This window comes from Musa acuminata, chromosome BXJ2-9 (genome assembly GCF_036884655.1).
Source record: "Musa acuminata AAA Group cultivar baxijiao chromosome BXJ2-9, Cavendish_Baxijiao_AAA, whole genome shotgun sequence".
In the NCBI taxonomy this organism is placed as follows: domain Eukaryota; kingdom Viridiplantae; phylum Streptophyta; class Magnoliopsida; order Zingiberales; family Musaceae; genus Musa; species Musa acuminata.
The window spans coordinates 43,800,026-43,816,887 of NC_088346.1; the positions used below are offsets into that span (position 1 = coordinate 43,800,026).

At 36.3% G+C, this 16,862-nt stretch overlaps 1 protein-coding gene across 3 annotated transcripts; it reads right to left on the minus strand.

Annotated features, from left to right (window-relative positions):
* Positions 1–1,182: 1,182 nt before the first annotated feature.
* LOC135623522 (galacturonokinase-like) lies at positions 1,183–16,534 on the minus strand. Of its 3 annotated transcripts, XM_065126589.1 has the most exons (14): positions 16,374–16,534; positions 16,129–16,242; positions 14,315–14,386; positions 12,502–12,545; positions 10,968–11,076; positions 8,507–8,569; positions 7,097–7,176; positions 6,341–6,440; positions 5,679–5,854; positions 3,860–3,900; positions 3,739–3,767; positions 2,637–2,706; positions 2,242–2,331; positions 1,183–1,582 (listed from the first exon to the last, which is right to left on the minus strand). In XM_065126589.1, the coding sequence occupies exons 1-14, from the start codon at positions 16,404–16,406 to the stop codon at positions 1,338–1,340; spliced, it is 1,266 nt and encodes a 421-aa protein (XP_064982661.1). In that variant the 5' UTR covers positions 16,407–16,534; the 3' UTR covers positions 1,183–1,337. The 3 variants fall into 3 exon arrangements, with proteins under 3 accessions (XP_064982661.1, XP_064982663.1, XP_064982664.1); XM_065126591.1 differs by lacking the exons at positions 16,129–16,242; positions 16,374–16,534 and adding an exon at positions 15,144–15,191; XM_065126592.1 differs by lacking the exons at positions 12,502–12,545; positions 16,374–16,534 and having other exon boundaries at positions 16,129–16,205.
* Positions 16,535–16,862: the final 328 nt, after the last annotated feature.

The window sequence follows — 16,862 nt, forward strand, 5'->3', positions numbered from 1 at the left end:
CAAATACAAACATATTGTATGATCGATTCCATGATATCATCAAATAATATTAAATACTTTGTGATCAAATTCGAGCACACGCTTCAAGATCAAAGTCGGTGCAAAGTGTCGAACCATCGAAAAGAAGCATCATCATTTGAGGTTCAAGGATCCCGTATCTTAAAGCAATATGACATTGATTACTCGTGTGCATGAACCTATTTGGCTACGTTTCATCGCCCAAAGGACGACTTCCTACTTGCCAACGACTCTCGACGTCGACTCCGTCTGTGTGGATTCCTGACCACGGCTGTTGTTCCTGCCCTACAGTTAGGATCCTCTCTCTCTCTCTCTCTCTCTCTCTCTCTCTCTCTCTCGTCACTCAAATAGAGACAAGACGACGGCTTCCAAGTCGGTCATCCTCATCGGTTAATTCAACTTGTGACTCGGCAGGAAATTTGCTCGTATCTCACTTTTCTAAAACATGTCTTGACTCAACCTGTGAAGATTGAGATCAAGATTTTCCTATCAATAATAATAATCTAAGTTTTCTTCAGCTGAACTGATATTAACTTATTATATGATGCTTCAGATCCCCTAACGTTCAGTAAATTTATCACCAAATTAATAATATTTTAAATATAGATTTTTCTAAAAAAAAATTCTTAGCTAATGACTATGAGCTATTAGAATGGAATCAGTACGCATCAAAGTGAAAGCTTCGATCAAGATTCGTTGTACCGTACCATACCAGCATTTCGACTCGGGCTCAGTACGGTACGGTACCGATGTACTGGGCGGTACATCAGGACGTACTGAACGACTCGGTACGCCTTGATGTATCGAATATTTTTTTTATTTTTATACTGTAGCAATGCTACAGTATAGTACTGTAGTACTGTAGCGGTACCAGACGATTCGCGTATCGATAACTTGTCGGACCGATACATACCGCCTAGTACGGGCGGTACGTTTCGGTACGACAAACCTTGGTCTTGATGACCAACAACAAAATTGTTTGATCGTCTTAAAGTTTCTGAATGGGCTCGACATTTAGGCAAAAAGAAGAAATGACATCCCTCGAGACAAGATCATATATACTACCTTATCTGTGACAAGAATGAAAGATGAGGGACTTTTACCGCAGATGAGCCAATTGTTTTGCCAGTACAAGATGCAACGACAAAGCATTCACATATCAAGTGTCAGCCAATGCAAAGATTTTTATGACAGAAGATGTCGAATGGAACAATAAATCGAATGTGCACGCGATATTACAATAGAATGACAAGTTGTACATTGAATAAGAATTGCGATAGCAGGTTATCGACGTACCTTCCATGGCTGAATTCTACTTGCTATATGACATGAGCAGAGTCTCCTGGTTCGCATATCAACACAAGCCTGTCTTGCGGGAGCTTGCTGGCCAACTCAGGTTGAACCTTTTGGTATTCCTGCTTGACGAAGGCAGAAGCTTTATCTGTAAGATCAGCATCGACCAGGGCAAGGCAGCAGCCTCTAAATCCAGCACCGCTGAAGCGGGCTCCGAAAACACCAGGAGCCTTCAGAAGGATTTCATAGAGATCTATCATCTCCTTGCACCCTGCATTGTGCAGTGCAGTTGTATCTCAATGTGTTCTCCGTAAGATCAGGAAAAGGCTTAAGCAATGAATGAAAGGTCACTATCCTCCAAGGTGCATCAAGCAAAATCATGCAAACACATACTTGATCTGATATGCCTAGGAAAATAGGTATTGGACATACTGAAGATGGTCTCAATCTGAACATGCATTATTTCTCAACTCTTCATTTTCATGTCCCACCACTACTGAAAAGTGTATAGCATTTCGTCTCCTGATTACTTATCTCCGGGTTTTGCACCCAAAAAAGATTGCACAAGGATTGGTTTTGACTCAGTTTTCATCCCAGTTCCATCCCGTCCTATGTATAGTGATTAGAATATGAAACCACATAGGCAATCAAATGTAATATGTTAAGCTTGCTCTTTATGGTATTACAATTTACTTCCTCTTTTCTCGACTGATAGCTTCTGGACAGTAAGAATCACAACTACCCCATTTATGGCTCCTAGGTGCTACCACCAGTAGAAATAAGGAACTCAAGGACTACATGTTGGTTCTAGATTAAATTATCAATAAATTTTTCTCAATAGTGAAAAAAGTAGCCTACAAAGCAACAATAATCAATCAAGCAAAGTAATGACATTCACATAACATGGTATCTGAAAGAATTTCTATTTACCACACTCATAGTTCTCTATGGAACTGAGACCAGAAGCAGATATTAGCTTCCCAAAATCATCCAAATTTCCAGAAGCCCACGCCTTCAGTCCTACGATGCAAAAAAAATAGCATAAAGTTAGTGCAATTGAACCAGATGATGAAAAGGCCCAGAAAAGAACTATATGCAATTTCATTTTATGTTTAATAACCCCACAACTTTACTAGTTGCACTGTTCAAGACTACGCAAATTGATTTCTTATCATTTATTCCAACTATCTTTTATTATGTCATGAAAGTTATCGGATAGTAGTTCTGTTTGCCCACAGAATATATAACCAACAAATGGAAGTTCATGACAGGATCTTCATACATAAGAAATAAAAATATGTTCATCTGAATATGAGGAAAAAAACCTTCCTTAACCCGCTTATTTTCTGAGAAGTAGTGGAGAGCTCTTTTTGCAAGATTCGGTTTTAAAATACTCTGCAAATGGAGAAGAGAAAAAGTAAATTAGAGAACCAAAAGAAAACAGTAGACAATGGACCAAAGTGTTCAACAATCCTTTACAGAGATAACTTTAAGCGGTTGGCTGGTTCAGTGTCAACTCCTTAGCAAATTGAATCAAAATAAATTGCTAAAATTGGTTCTGATAATTTTTTAATCGTAAGGTAATCCAATCTGACATAAACCACTACAGCTGTTCTTTCCGTTTTAACTTGTTATCAGACAACAGAATTATTTCATCAACTTCAGAAATAGAAAGCAACCTGTGAAAAGATTGAACAAAATTGACAGAAAGTGAGATAAATGCTATGGAAAGATATCAAACCAAAGAACATACCAATTCCAGTTTACAACATGGACATGCAGTCATGGGTAAAAAACAAAAGGATTTGTCTTGAGTCTTGACATTTCCAAAATTTTAATTTCTTCATGGTACTGTACAACTGTACATGCTTGAGAAGTGATTCCAGGGTACGATGGATGTGGAAGTGATGGTGACTATAAACCAAGGTTTGAAATATCGTACCGCGTACTGTACCAACGTTTCGACATTCGCTCGGTACGATACGATACAGTATACCGCTCGGTATATATATATATATATATATATATACCGTTCGGTAACGGACAGTCCGTGTACCGGTCAGCTGACGGACCGGCACATACTGCCGGTACGGGCAGTATTATTCGAAACTGTATACCTTACTATAAACAAAAAACTTCGGTCCATAATAGTTGAAATATCGAAACGGACAAGTTAGTTAAAAGCAAAAAGATTCATGATGAGAAAGAAAAACACTGGCTGAACTGATACCCACTAAATTAAGCATTTCTATTGAAGAGATCATGTTTGCGCATAAGTCAAGAGTTACATACAAACAAGAGAGATGCATGTCCATATCTTTTCATGTCTCACCAGAGAAATGGGACTTAGCTCAGTTATTGTTTAAAAGCTTGTTAGAACTAGTGGTAGACTGCACCAAATCATAAATTGGAGGAATGAATAAGTACCTTGTGTGCTTCAAAGGAGTCTGGATCAACTGGTAGGGCAAAGTAGAATAGATGTTATTAGACTCGATTCATCCTCACTAGGTAACTTAAATTATTAAAAAAAATGAAGTTTCACACTTACCATTGCAAAGAAGAGGTTCCAAACTTCCATTACCCGAAGCACTGTAGATGTGGAATAGTAACACAACAGCATATATAAGAATTTCAATTAGAAGATATTACAAATCATCAGTAAAATATTTCATATTTTCCCTACTTCAATTTGATGTTCTAAAATATTCTATGAGAACCAGTTGTCTCATTCAGGCACAAGAATCTCTGCCAAGATGTAACCAGAAAGAACTTGTGTTGATACATCTGGCACCTTTCTGTGCATGTTGAACAATGTACCATCAGTAAGAGTACAAATTGCATGGCTGGCATGTGTAGCACATAGATATCCACCTTCACCCTTCACCATGAATGAGACTCAGAATAAATCCAGTCAAAAAAAAGTTCCAAAGTTGGTTGGACAAACACCAGAAGCTGGCTACAAGGCTACATAAACCCGAAGCTAGCTAGAAAAGGGCAAACTGGTATTGCAAAAGGAGGCTTAGGAAGGCATGATGACAAAGCCTAACTATAACTCTTATCATCATAGAAATTGCATTTGGTAGTCTTAGTTGTTTATATTTGGGGGCCAAAAACATGATTTGGAGGAATGAAATATGAACATAACATATCAAGATCATCCTCCTCAGCTGTGTCGATGCATAGGGTAACTTTCTGTGCATGGCTGGCATGTGCAGTACATAGATTTGAATCTTCACTATGAAGAACACTCCAAAGATATTTCCTTCACAATGAATAAGTCTCGGAATATTCCAGTAAAAAATAATTCAAGTTGGTTGGACAAACACCAGAAGCCAGCTACAAGGCTACATGAGCTCAAAGCTAGCTAGAAAAGGGCAATCTGGTGTCACATAAGGAGGCTTAGGAAGGCATGATGATGAAGCCTAAACATAACCTTAAGTTATCATCATAGAATTTGCATTTGGTACTGACTTGGTTGTTTAGGTTTCGGAACCAAAAATATAGGTTTCAGAGGAATGAAATATGAGCTTCATATCATATCAAGATCATCCTCCTCATTAGTATATATAATGTCACTAGGATATGAAGAAGTTGGCATGAACAACTTCTATTCAGGATGTTCCTTGTAGGAACCTCCTACCCCCAGCTTGGCTTCAAGTATCAGCTTGATAAGATATGATGCATTAGCGGTGGTCAAAGGTCATTCTTGAGACGAGCATGACAAAAAGTAAATGTTACTCAAAGCTAGAAGGAATAATTGCTACGAGGTTCAACTCAATCTAATGGGTAAGCTCCCAAGTCAACACCAAGAGGGTCCTGAAAGAGCCAAGAGGCAAATGACAAACTTAATAAGCAATCATCAAGTCTAGCAAGCATCTAGAACTTGGTACAATAGACTCCATGGTTTCTTCTAGCAATTTTTTTGAGAATGGGTAAGATTAGCACCATACTATTTATTGAAAATAATAATGATTTTTAATGGAACAAAATTCTTGGTGTCTCATATGGAAGCAAAATTTTGGCCACCAAATTTATGATGGTTAAATTTAAAAGCAATGATTTTATAGTCAGGTGCCAATAACTTGCCATTCTGGACTTGGATCTACGTGAATGTGTCAGAAAGGTACAACACAAGCCCTAATTCGTTCAGTACAAACTAATCTAAGTGTGAAGGGATTTTGTCAGCACCCCCTAGGCATGGCACAAGAACCTGAAATGGAATGCAAGCAGATAAACTTTCATGGAAGCAATGGCTTCATGCAGAAGTAAAGGATCAACAGTGCAATGATACGCAAAAAATAAAATGCATATGCATATTCACATGGTGCAAGATGCCACATTTATATGAAGCAAAAAAAAAAACTTACTCTAAAAGAGTTTCTGCAGCCTCTCTGCACTCTGAAACTCGGGTATTATACCCAGAGTTCCTCATGAGAGGTTCCTTTAAGCCTGAAAATGCCAATAAAATCTTGTATGTTTCTTGTCCTTCGGATTGCTGACATTTCAGCAGCTCTGAGAAGTTGGCAATATCGTATTTTCTTGTCTACCCAATAAAAGCCACAATCAACAAACAAATAAATGCTAAAGGTTAGAACAGCAATACATGTTATAGAACGACATCCAACAGACTTGTTTCATATAATTGTGGAAGAAGAATGGTTAAGAACTAGTATGAAAAAATGTTTAGATATCAGATTAACAAAGAAGTTCATGATAGACAAGCTTAGGCTAACCAGTCCCCTTATGACTTCACCAGAGAAGATGTAAAAGAAGGTTTATCCATTTTACAACTTGACCATTTAAAGCAAATTGTCAACTTCAGGACCGTGAAACTGATGAATTTAGTCTGAGAAAAATAAGTGTATTCTTACTGGAAAACCAAGTTATGCGGCTTTGGTTGATCATAAACTAGAAAGCAAATAATAATCAAGCATGAAAAACTAGTAGCAGTCAATAATGTGAAACCAGGATGAGTAAAATATCAAATATCTGAAAAAGTTCATTTTACCCGACAATAGTCTAGCCGTACCTTGCAGTCCATCCAGGTAAGATACCCATACTTCGAAAGCAAAATAGCTGACTGATCCAGGATACCGTTTTTGAGGTGTAGATACTCATTCTCAATTAGCCTGCAGATGTGCAAGTTAACTGGACCAGATGATGCTTCTTTTATCAGAGAGCAAAAAGTCACAATTTTTAATGGCAAGAATTATTTTAAACACAAGCACACTGAAGAAATTGACTACAAAAAATATAAATCAGCAGCATTCCAATTGGTTTCCTGTTCATCTTTCCATCATGACACTTGGACCAAGAATGCTGTAACAATTTTTAAATTGTGTTGACAAATCCATCAATAGCACTGTGATCATTGACTTGAACTTTGCCGCATGCTGTTCAGTGCCATGCGAGTGTGGCTAGCATAGCTAAAGCTTGGTACAGAGATATGCTGGCTGAGAAAGATCCCATGCCAACCTATGTGGGTTGGCACATATTATGCCTGCATATCCAGGCATGCCCCTTGCCTCAAAAGAGTTTAAAAATAGTTAAAAGAATCCATTAATATAATTTGTGTTAGGATACTTCTGATGTAACAAGATATTTGATTTTGCAAGATGTAACAAGATATTTAGTCATACATAAACACATTGCTTTGCAGTAACAAAATAAAGATGAGGGTAGAAACGTATGCAGGAAATAGAGAAGTAAAAATGTATCAGCACAAGAATATATTGCATTAAACTAATCGTAAAGACATTTTATGGAACACTTTGGAAGAACTTACCGATCCAATTCAATATTATCTTCAGGACCTATGATTTTACAATTTGCTGTTTCCAAAGCTAATAGGTAAGCGATGCCAACCTGTTGATAAAAAGAATCTACCATGAATAATTAGATCATAGAACTTGCTACTTAGATAAAAGATATCTAAAGAAAAGTGGAATGTTAAAAGCAAAAACAGTATCTGCTTGTCATCCAAAAGCATAGATCTAATTTAACTCGAGAGGAATTGGATGAACGTTAGTCCCTCCACGATTGAAGTGCATTAGATGGATCAAGTGCATGTAGTACATCTGACAGAGATATACATCCAAGATTGACTATTCATGTTGGGACCACATTTAGATGTCATGTCTTGAATATTGCTGGTCACGCATTTTATTGTTGTAGCAAAATGAGTACCAAGATTGATCTCATTATAACAGATTTTGAAAAAACATTACTCTTATATATAAAATATTGACATAATAGGCTATCAAATTATAAGTTAATTAATTGCCTCTCACAGATTATGAAGTATAATATTCACCTCAAAAGACAATTTAGAGCTAAATTAGTAATATGACTAAATTACCTTGATTAGCAATTCTACACATGAAAACTCTTTCCACCACATTAAATTGTATTCTACAATCTCCACAGCATCAGTGTCTCTATGTGAACTAATTCAAGTGCATGAATTGACTGTTGCACCCACATATAATTTTGTTTTATAATGTGCAACTTTAGCTAGTGTATTTATTTTAATCGATCTTGGTACTAATGACAATATTATTTAGAACTACAGGGAAGACAGCAACATATACCAGATAACTTGACTCATCACAGTTGTCATTGTCATCATTTTATAGTCACTGTACTATACGAGGACACAATCATCTAACCATAAGGATTTTGTTCTTATAAATCTCATTACAAAACTTTGGCATAAGTCATGCAACATTAAGCTTTTCCATGCAAATGATACAGCCAAGTTATAACTGGATTATTTTTTTACTTAGAAACACTCAATATGTCTAGCCGATCTGAAGATGTTAAAACTGAATCTTGCTGTCCTAAACACAATAAATACCTCAGCAACTCCTGATCAGAGTACTATCAGTTATACAACCTAAGATTTTTTTTCTTTCAACCTAATATCCTTTCAGTGGTTCTTCAAATGTATAGAGTTACATCTCAGAAAAATAGAGATGGATATTCTGAATGATGATTTGGCATGTTCCCATAAAGCATCTTTGCTAAATGATTTCATAAGATGCATTAATGTATCAAAAATATGTTCGACATATAACAAACAGCACTATTTGCTTTTTTTTTTTAGAAGTATATGACATCGGCCCCAAACAATACACAAGGGAGAAGCATAAGATATGCAAGGAATGGTATCATAATCAGTTTAAACAAAACATACAGCCGCGGAGGAGCTAAGCCCTGAACTATGTTCCTCAGAACCGCAAATGAACCCAGTGATACCCTGCAATACCAATTTATAAAAAGGAACTTTTAGGTCATCAATTTTGACCACAAGAAAACACAACCTTTCAGTGAAATAAAACCATCAGTAGTAGTTTTGAGTTTTGACATCAATAGAAGAAAAAAACAAATGTTCACACATATAGTCATTTTCAAATTGTATATTCTAGGAAAACATATGCATACCAAAGAAAATGCTAATGAATCTGCAGATACATCTGCAAGATACAATTATCGATTGATGGCATGAGAGCTATATGGAGGACATGTTTTGACAGCATAGTAAAGTTGCCTGAATTGGGACTCGGGTGTGAAGTATCAAATCACATATACAGACCATTTGCCCCTTTGCTCTCCGGTCAAGGCTGCTTACATTTGACCCTTACTAAACTTTGTCCTTCTTTAGGGCAAAACTGTATATTTAGAAATCAATACATCCTGATATATCCAAGATTTAAAGTAATTATAAACTGTAGCTAGAGCTCCCAAGCATAACTGTGGTTGTAGTTTGTGATAGAGGGAAAACAATATATTAAAACCATTCTCGGACATCTACTACACTATTTCTCAATCTTTTATGTTCCTATACAGGGCATGAATAAATCAGTAAGTTTGCACAGAGCATTCTTTTGGGGAGAAAATTAGAAATATTTGAAATGATGACACCAAGTGAATTGGAGTATGGAGCGTAATCCAAAGCAACTTGGAGGCTGGGAATTGAAATTCCTCAAAAAGATTTGCTTCGGCACATGTATTATCGAAAGTAAAGGCCCTTTCAAATGGTTAGGAGTGATAACTTGTCTACCATGTGAAAAGATTTTCTCAAATGTTGGAGTTATCTCTGAGAATAGAAAACGAAATATTACTAAAATTTTGGCTAGATATATTAAATGGGCCAATCCCTAAGAAATTATTTTAGATGTATGCCTATAGATGTTGTAGTTAAAAAGAGGTGAGACAAATTGTCTTAATGGTATGAGGAGAGGTAAGGCTAAAAACTATCAAATTAACTAAGGATATCAAAGTACTAGAAACAATAAATATAAATTTAAATACTATCAAATTAACTAAGAATATCCTTGTTGTTATATGCCCTTATTCACAAGAAAAGCAATTATGTTGCTTCTCTTTGTAGATGAAGTGAAGCTAGCATTAGCAAGTTCCCAAGGCTCAATGATTCCTTTGGGGATAATCTTCTTGAGTAAGTACCCAAAAATGGCAACTGCTTTGAATTACTGCACCATTTTGGACATGAATGACTCGTTGCTTTGGAGAGTCTCTCTTAAGGCTAAGTTCTCAGTCTCATCATTTAGCAATCCCTAGGGCTCAATGGATCCCTTGGGGAAATTAGAAGTTTGTTTTCCAGAAATTTTGGAAGGTAAATGTACCATTTAAGGTAAGAAAATCTGTCTTTCTTGAGCCATCTTTTCTTGTGCAATAAACTATATTCTAGGGACTTTTTATAGAGAAAAGATTGGATTAACTGTAATGCATGTGAAATGTCTAATGAATAAATTGATTTAGCTTACTGGCACTAATCTTGATTGTGTCTAGGCTAGTAGGCTTCTAGCCTAATACGCAACAAGCTGACTGGTCTTCATTGAATAGTTCAAAACAAACTATTTGAATGTCAGATAACTTGCTTTATTTAGCAAATGATGTCCATGTATCACAATGTAGTTTGTGATCATCTATTTGAAAACAATTTTCTTACTAATCAAGCTAGATTCAAGTAGCAAATGATGGAATGATAAGAACAATATTAATCAACTTAAGCTAAATTCCTGTGGTGTCAAGTCAAGCCTAATAAATTGGTCCAATTTTCGTGTTGTTATAAAGAAATCTCTTGAATACTTATTAGCAGAACTAAATTAAGACTCTTCAACATCTACTTTGTTACTCTTGTAAGCCATATTTCCTGACATTTCACATCCTGGAATGCACTAACGAAAATGTAAAAGGGACCAACAGATAGCACTAAGTACACAACATTAGTTATAAAACTGCTCAGAGTTGTAGATTCTCAGTGGTGTTGTACTCATTTCCTCACTTCTAATAGGTTCATATTTCTATTTATTGAACTTTCTAATAGGTTCATATAACCTTTTAGTGTTAAAACTTTTTTGTATTAAGATCTTGAGAGCAATATGTCTCAAATTCATCGTCAAATAAGATGATGAGGTGCTTTACTTTTGGTGCTCATAATGCAAAAAATATGTTCCATCTTTAGAAACCTAGATGCAACTGATATACCTAGCATACACATATATTGAACACAAAAAGGATCTAAAATGTCTAAGCCTCAAACCAAAAATACACACCGAGAATGTAACCGTTGTTGAATAGACATAATAATATAAATTCAAAACTATTAACAGGGTATAAGTGATATTTTCAACCTTAGTGAGATGATGTCCTTTACTTTGCAATGCATAAAGCGCACCTCTGGGGTAACATGCCCAATCTGGTTCTTCAGGAATTTTTTTGGGGTGTTGAACTTCATCAACTCTGCAAAAACCATAAGCTACTGCAATCATACAATTTTTAATGTGAATGACAGGAACAAATACCACAAAAGTAAATTGCTTAGCCATCATGGATCAATATGTCAGAAAGCATCTTTGACAGAGTAGCCTTTATAAGAGTCAAAATATTGAAGATGTTGCGCAAAAAAAATTAAACTAGAATTTGTTTCACATAAGAAAAATGCAAAAAGACTGCTGAGATCATTTGAAATGAAGTTTGGAAAACACAAATTTTGGTTTACTGAGTGAACATCTGACATTTGAAGAAAACCTTATGTCTTCATCAGATAAACTTTCAACTATCGTAGATTAGATATGTGAAGCAGTAAACCTGATTCAGCATTGAAATCAAATGTAATCGAAAATATGCTCCATTTGTAATAAACCTGCTTTACTGCTTGTCATCCTAATGGATGAATGTAAATTATAAGGATCAAGAATGTTTTACATGTCTCTGTAACACAAATATAGAAGTAGGTTTTTGCAATAAGATCGATCGAGTGTCAAATCGGTCTGCAGTGTCTTTGAAACTAAATAAAGGTGCCAGCTTATAGGCACTACTCCATCAATTATATTTATACACACTTAGCCATCACAAAAATTCTAATGCTAGTCAATTCTAACATCTCAGCATATGCTTTTCAGACAATAATTCCATTAAAATGGATGAAGATAGTCTGCCACTGTAAAGCTTGTAATTTTTCATAAAGATCCACCAGAGGTATCACTATATGTGGGATGGCAGCTCACATAAGTTGTCCAACCCAGACCATAGTGCAGCCTAGTGTTCCCATCAGTCACAAGTTTACAAAGAAAAGGGGAAAAATCTGAACAAACTGTACATAAGAAAATAAAACTAGCTACTTCTACAGCATAAGACAAAAAACAATTTTCTGAGATTTATTTGACTAAGATGGCCAAAACGCTATCAATGAATATCTCAAACCAGATTCAAAAAGTGGTTTATTGATGCTAGGTTGGGAAAAGTCAGAATATGCTTAAACAATCATACTAGATAAGATCGGAAAATATCAGCAAGTGCCCTAATATGCCTCAATTATCAAAATGATGCTGATAAATGTCCTGCATTTCCTAAAGCATCTGAAGAAACTGAACAAATTACTCTAGGCCAAGGGATATTAACAAATAATCTGAAAGATGATAGACAAAGCCATCATTGCGACTGTATAATATGCTGATCATACCAAAAGCAATTTAAAGTCACTAACAGTCTAGGGATGTGAGGTGAAAATAACTTGGCAACAGACGGAGTCTTTTGTAAGATTTTAATTAGATGAACCAAGTTTTTCATATCTTTGCAATCCAACGGAAAAGCACATTTTCTTCTGATTTCATTCTTTAATGGTACAACAAACACTGTATCAGCCTAATCTGAAAAGGTCCATACCTAAACTTTACTTCTCCATGAAGTTGTCCAGACCGTAGTATAACCTACAAGAGTATATTCAGATCAACAGCATCCGAAGCAACCAGAAATGGTTTTAAGTTTTTTAATAATATCTTGGAGCATTTAAGGTAAACCACAAGAAAAGAAATGTATGAAAGATATAATGAACCGAGGCAACAAAAACTCAACAAAATATATAGATATGGCATGTGGAACTTTTTTATTAGGTTTATAATTCTCTTATGTTTTAAGGCACTTGTAATCATCCTGTAAAGTCTAAACCAACCAATCTTTTGTGTGCATCACGTGCTGGTCCTAAACCAAAAGATAATTTATCTATTAGGCAGCTGACATCCAGAACTTCATAAGGACAACCAATATCCTGAATTTTTGCCATATATATAAACATTAAGGAGAGGGTTGCTATGCAAGCTCCTTTGAAGACATGGGTACTCAATTCACTTGGAAAAAAGAATGCCTAAGCACGCAAGAGCTATATTAGTAAGTTCATTTGATCAAGGTTCGTAATATCGTACCGTACCGGTATTTCGACCTGGGCTCCGTACCGGTATGGTACGGTATACCGAGCAGTACACCCTGGTGTACCGAGTACTGTAGCACTGCTACAATGCTACAATGCCTCGGACTGGTAACAGTCGGTCCGCGTACCGAAAACCTATCGGACCGGTACATACCGGGCGGTACAGCTCGGTACAGTAGACCCTGCATTTGATTATATCTGTCCATTACAAACCATTAAACTGATTAGTTAAAGTAATGAACCAGTTCAATGATAAAGAAGGGGAAAACGACTGTGTCAAAACCCCCTATGATGTGGCCTATTTGGTGCAAAATTCTACCTACCAAGATACAAACATCAATATGTCCACTAAATCAATCCTCGATCTAGATTGTCTTTCTTTGCCTGAGTCCACAAACTGGACAGTACAACACAAATATTACAAGTGGATTTGCTAGTTAAGAACATCTCTGAGGCTGATCCTGGAGAAACTACAGGAATATTGAAAGAACACTCTCACAATAAGGTGATTTGTATATATGGTGAAAAGATTTGGGTAACTGAAATCCTTTGAACAGAGAAAATAAAGGAAGAGGAATCCCAAGTGGTGAGCCACTAAAAAGTGAAAACTAATAGGTGGAGTGAAGAGCTCGACAGCTATGCTTTACAAGTGAAAGGATGACCAGGACTTCTCAATAAGGCTTACTTTCCTAAAATAACACATCTAAACCACTTGCATTGATTTTCCATAATGATGAAATTCAAGAAACAAAAATTAAAAAAAAATTGTCTTTCTGTAAACATCATATTTATACCAGTTACTGCACTCAGTTTTTAGTAGTCTATCTTATGAGCATCAATTTCAATAACATTTTTGCACAGCTAAAGATAAAAACCCCTTAAGATCAGTGTTCGATAAGACAAAGAAGAAAGTCCAATAAGTCATGGCAAGGAGTGCAACTTTGGTTAACTGCTGCAATATCTTTAATCAGCATAACAATATCATAGTGCTCTTTCCACTTTGACGGCCATGTACAATACAACTAGTTAGTGGAGATGTATCATGATATGCCTGCTTAAAGTTCAGCTTTGACCTGTCCAGAAAGAACAAAAACTACAATTTAACAAAAAAAAAAATCTACAACCAATAAGAACTTTTGGTGAAATTCTATCTGTATACAATGGGCACTGTATTGTTGATCAAAGAATATGATTAAGTACTTTAGTTTCATGATCAGCGAGAGGGAAATTATTTTGCATAAACCATAAGGATTTTAAAGACTATGCTCTTACCTGAGCATCAAGTGAAGGTACAAAGCCCAGCAGTATTCCCATATTGATAGTCATAGCTGTAACGGTTCCTCCCTATAAGAAATTAAAAGAAACAGAAAAACAAGTTGGTGAATCCGGTTCTCTTATATTTTGGTACAGATCTTTATTTGATTAACAAATAAGGATTACATTTCTTATTTAATTTATAAACAAACCACAGAAATCATTATTTAATTTATTAACAAAAAAAATTACATCTCTGCATAACCATTCTGTTAATTACCATGATGACTTTTAACATGAAATTTCAAGTCATGCAGCACCCTAATTCCAACTTTTAATGACTATGAGACAGGTTTTGTATGTGATCGGTCGGACTTAGTTGGTTTTGCTTAATTCATGCAGTACTCTTGCAATATCCGCCGGTAAAGGGTCACCTTACCCGTAGCCTCATGCAATATCATAGGGACATGCAAAAACAAGTTGGGTTGGTGGAAACGAAACAAAGGATTGCACAAGTAATCATTTAAGCAAACACTATATAGACACTGTAAAATCTAAATGATCGTGCAACATAGGATCAAAGGTAGTTCACCATACACAAAGCCATAGCGAACAAGTGCTCATGCGACATCAACCAATCCTACGGCAACTGACATTTCGCACTGCAAGACCGTCAACCAGAAATCAACTAATGGCATACCAAAATCAGGGCTATCTCGACCATTTTCACATACATGTGACGCTGCTCTACCTACAATGCTTGCATGTTTTACAAATAAAAAAACCATGAAACAAAAACGTTCTCAACAGCAAAATAGGGCTGACAGAACTACTTCATATCCCTTACAAGTTGCATAGGAGAAAACATTCGAAAACATCGAAAGACAATGAGAAACAACATCAACAAAGGGTCACAGACATGCATCAACTGCATTGTTCTGTGACAATACGAGGAGGGGAATCATCTTGATAGGAACCCACATGGTTAGACAACCTGTATTAGTTCTAGTAGGCTCCAGGTTGTAAAGGTTGCTATTTCCATCAGATTCATGATTGTGTAATATTCGCAATCAAGCTTTCTTTCACACTGTCATCATTGGAACCAAAATCAAGTGGTCCCCAACACTTGATGAAGCAGTCTCCAAATCAAGTGGTCCTCAATACTAGATGAAGCAAGACCAGGAGGAGGATGGTGAAGTCCATGAGGTAGGATTTAAACTTGGACCTGGGGAACTATTGGGAGGATGAATCTGAACTTGAGATGCCGAACTCACCTCCAGATCCTCCATGGCACACTTATCAGCCGCAACTCAATCTTCATGAAGACTGAGTACAACCATGAACCAACTACCATTTCAAACACAAGCCAGAAAGCTCAACGATGGCCTCACGTGATAGCATAATACAAAACACTCAACTGTCCCCGGTCCAACAATCCTACAATTCTCAGGTGGCTCAAAATCAATAACCAAAGAATCCTGGACTCATGCAATTGATCGCCAAAATTGACTTTCCAAAATTTAGCATCCATGACCTGACCTAGAAGACACTCCCGGAATGTTAACTCCCTCGTCTAAGCCATCTTCCCACCACATACAATAAAAAGAAAGCACATGAACACCAAATCCAAGAAACCTGCCTTAAATGCAGGGAGCGGTCACATCTCAGGGAAAAGAAACTTGATTGTCTACGGCAATATTTGTTGACCGATTCCACATGTATTATGAAATATATTGTCTACAACCATTATCCATTAAAGCTCTACCGCTGCTTAATCTATTTCAACATAGAAATCGATCAACAAAATGAGGCGAGAAACAACGGAAACAAACCTGATGATCAATGTGGGCACCGAGAGGGCAAATCCGATATGGCGAAACCACAACCCTCACATCCCTAACATCCGCGCCACTCATATCGGCCACCTTGTTCCTCACCGCATCGAGCTGAGTACCGAACAACACGTTTGAAACCAAAACAATATCACCACACCGCTCAAAAACACGACCAACCGGAATAAATTCACAAAACAATGGGAGTTCGATCGCTCCGTCATCGGTTTACGTAGGGGGTTTACCTCATCCAGCGACGGCCACGAAGAAGCCACCATCCTCGCCCGCGGAAGCCGGTGTCCGCCTGGATCTAAAACCAACCCCCTTTTATAGAGAAAGATGAGATCGATTGACGCGCCGGTAGCGAGTGAACGCGAGGGGAAGTCGTTCAAGTGTTTGCGAAATGGTTGTATACCTTTAAATTACCCCTATATTTCCTTGACATTAAAGAAAAGGGAATGGGATCAAATATATTTTTAATTATAATTTAAGATTCAATTCAATTAGAAAAATATTTTGAGATCGATTACATGGAATTTTTCTCACCATTGATATATGCAAGACATTATTTTTGGCCAAATTAAAAAATATTTAAATTACTATTTATGATTTATATTAATAAAATTAATTATCTCAAAATTTCTAATTATAGCATTTATTTTAACATCTTATCAAATGGTTTTTCTCTTTTTTTTCTTTATGAAGCATTAATTTTATAATATTATTATACCTAA

Excerpts from the sequence above, each read along its gene's own strand:
- LOC135623522 (XM_065126589.1), bottom strand. The coding sequence starts at position 16,406 with ATGGTGGCTTCTTCGTGGCCGTCGCTGGATGAG. Across the intron at positions 8,570-10,967 it reads AAGGACATCATCTCACTAAG|GGTATCACTGGGTTCATTTG; the intron begins GTTGAAAATATC and ends TTGGTATTGCAG. Across the intron at positions 6,441-7,096 it reads GATAATATTGAATTGGATCG|GCTAATTGAGAATGAGTATC; the intron begins GTAAGTTCTTCC and ends GCACATCTGCAG.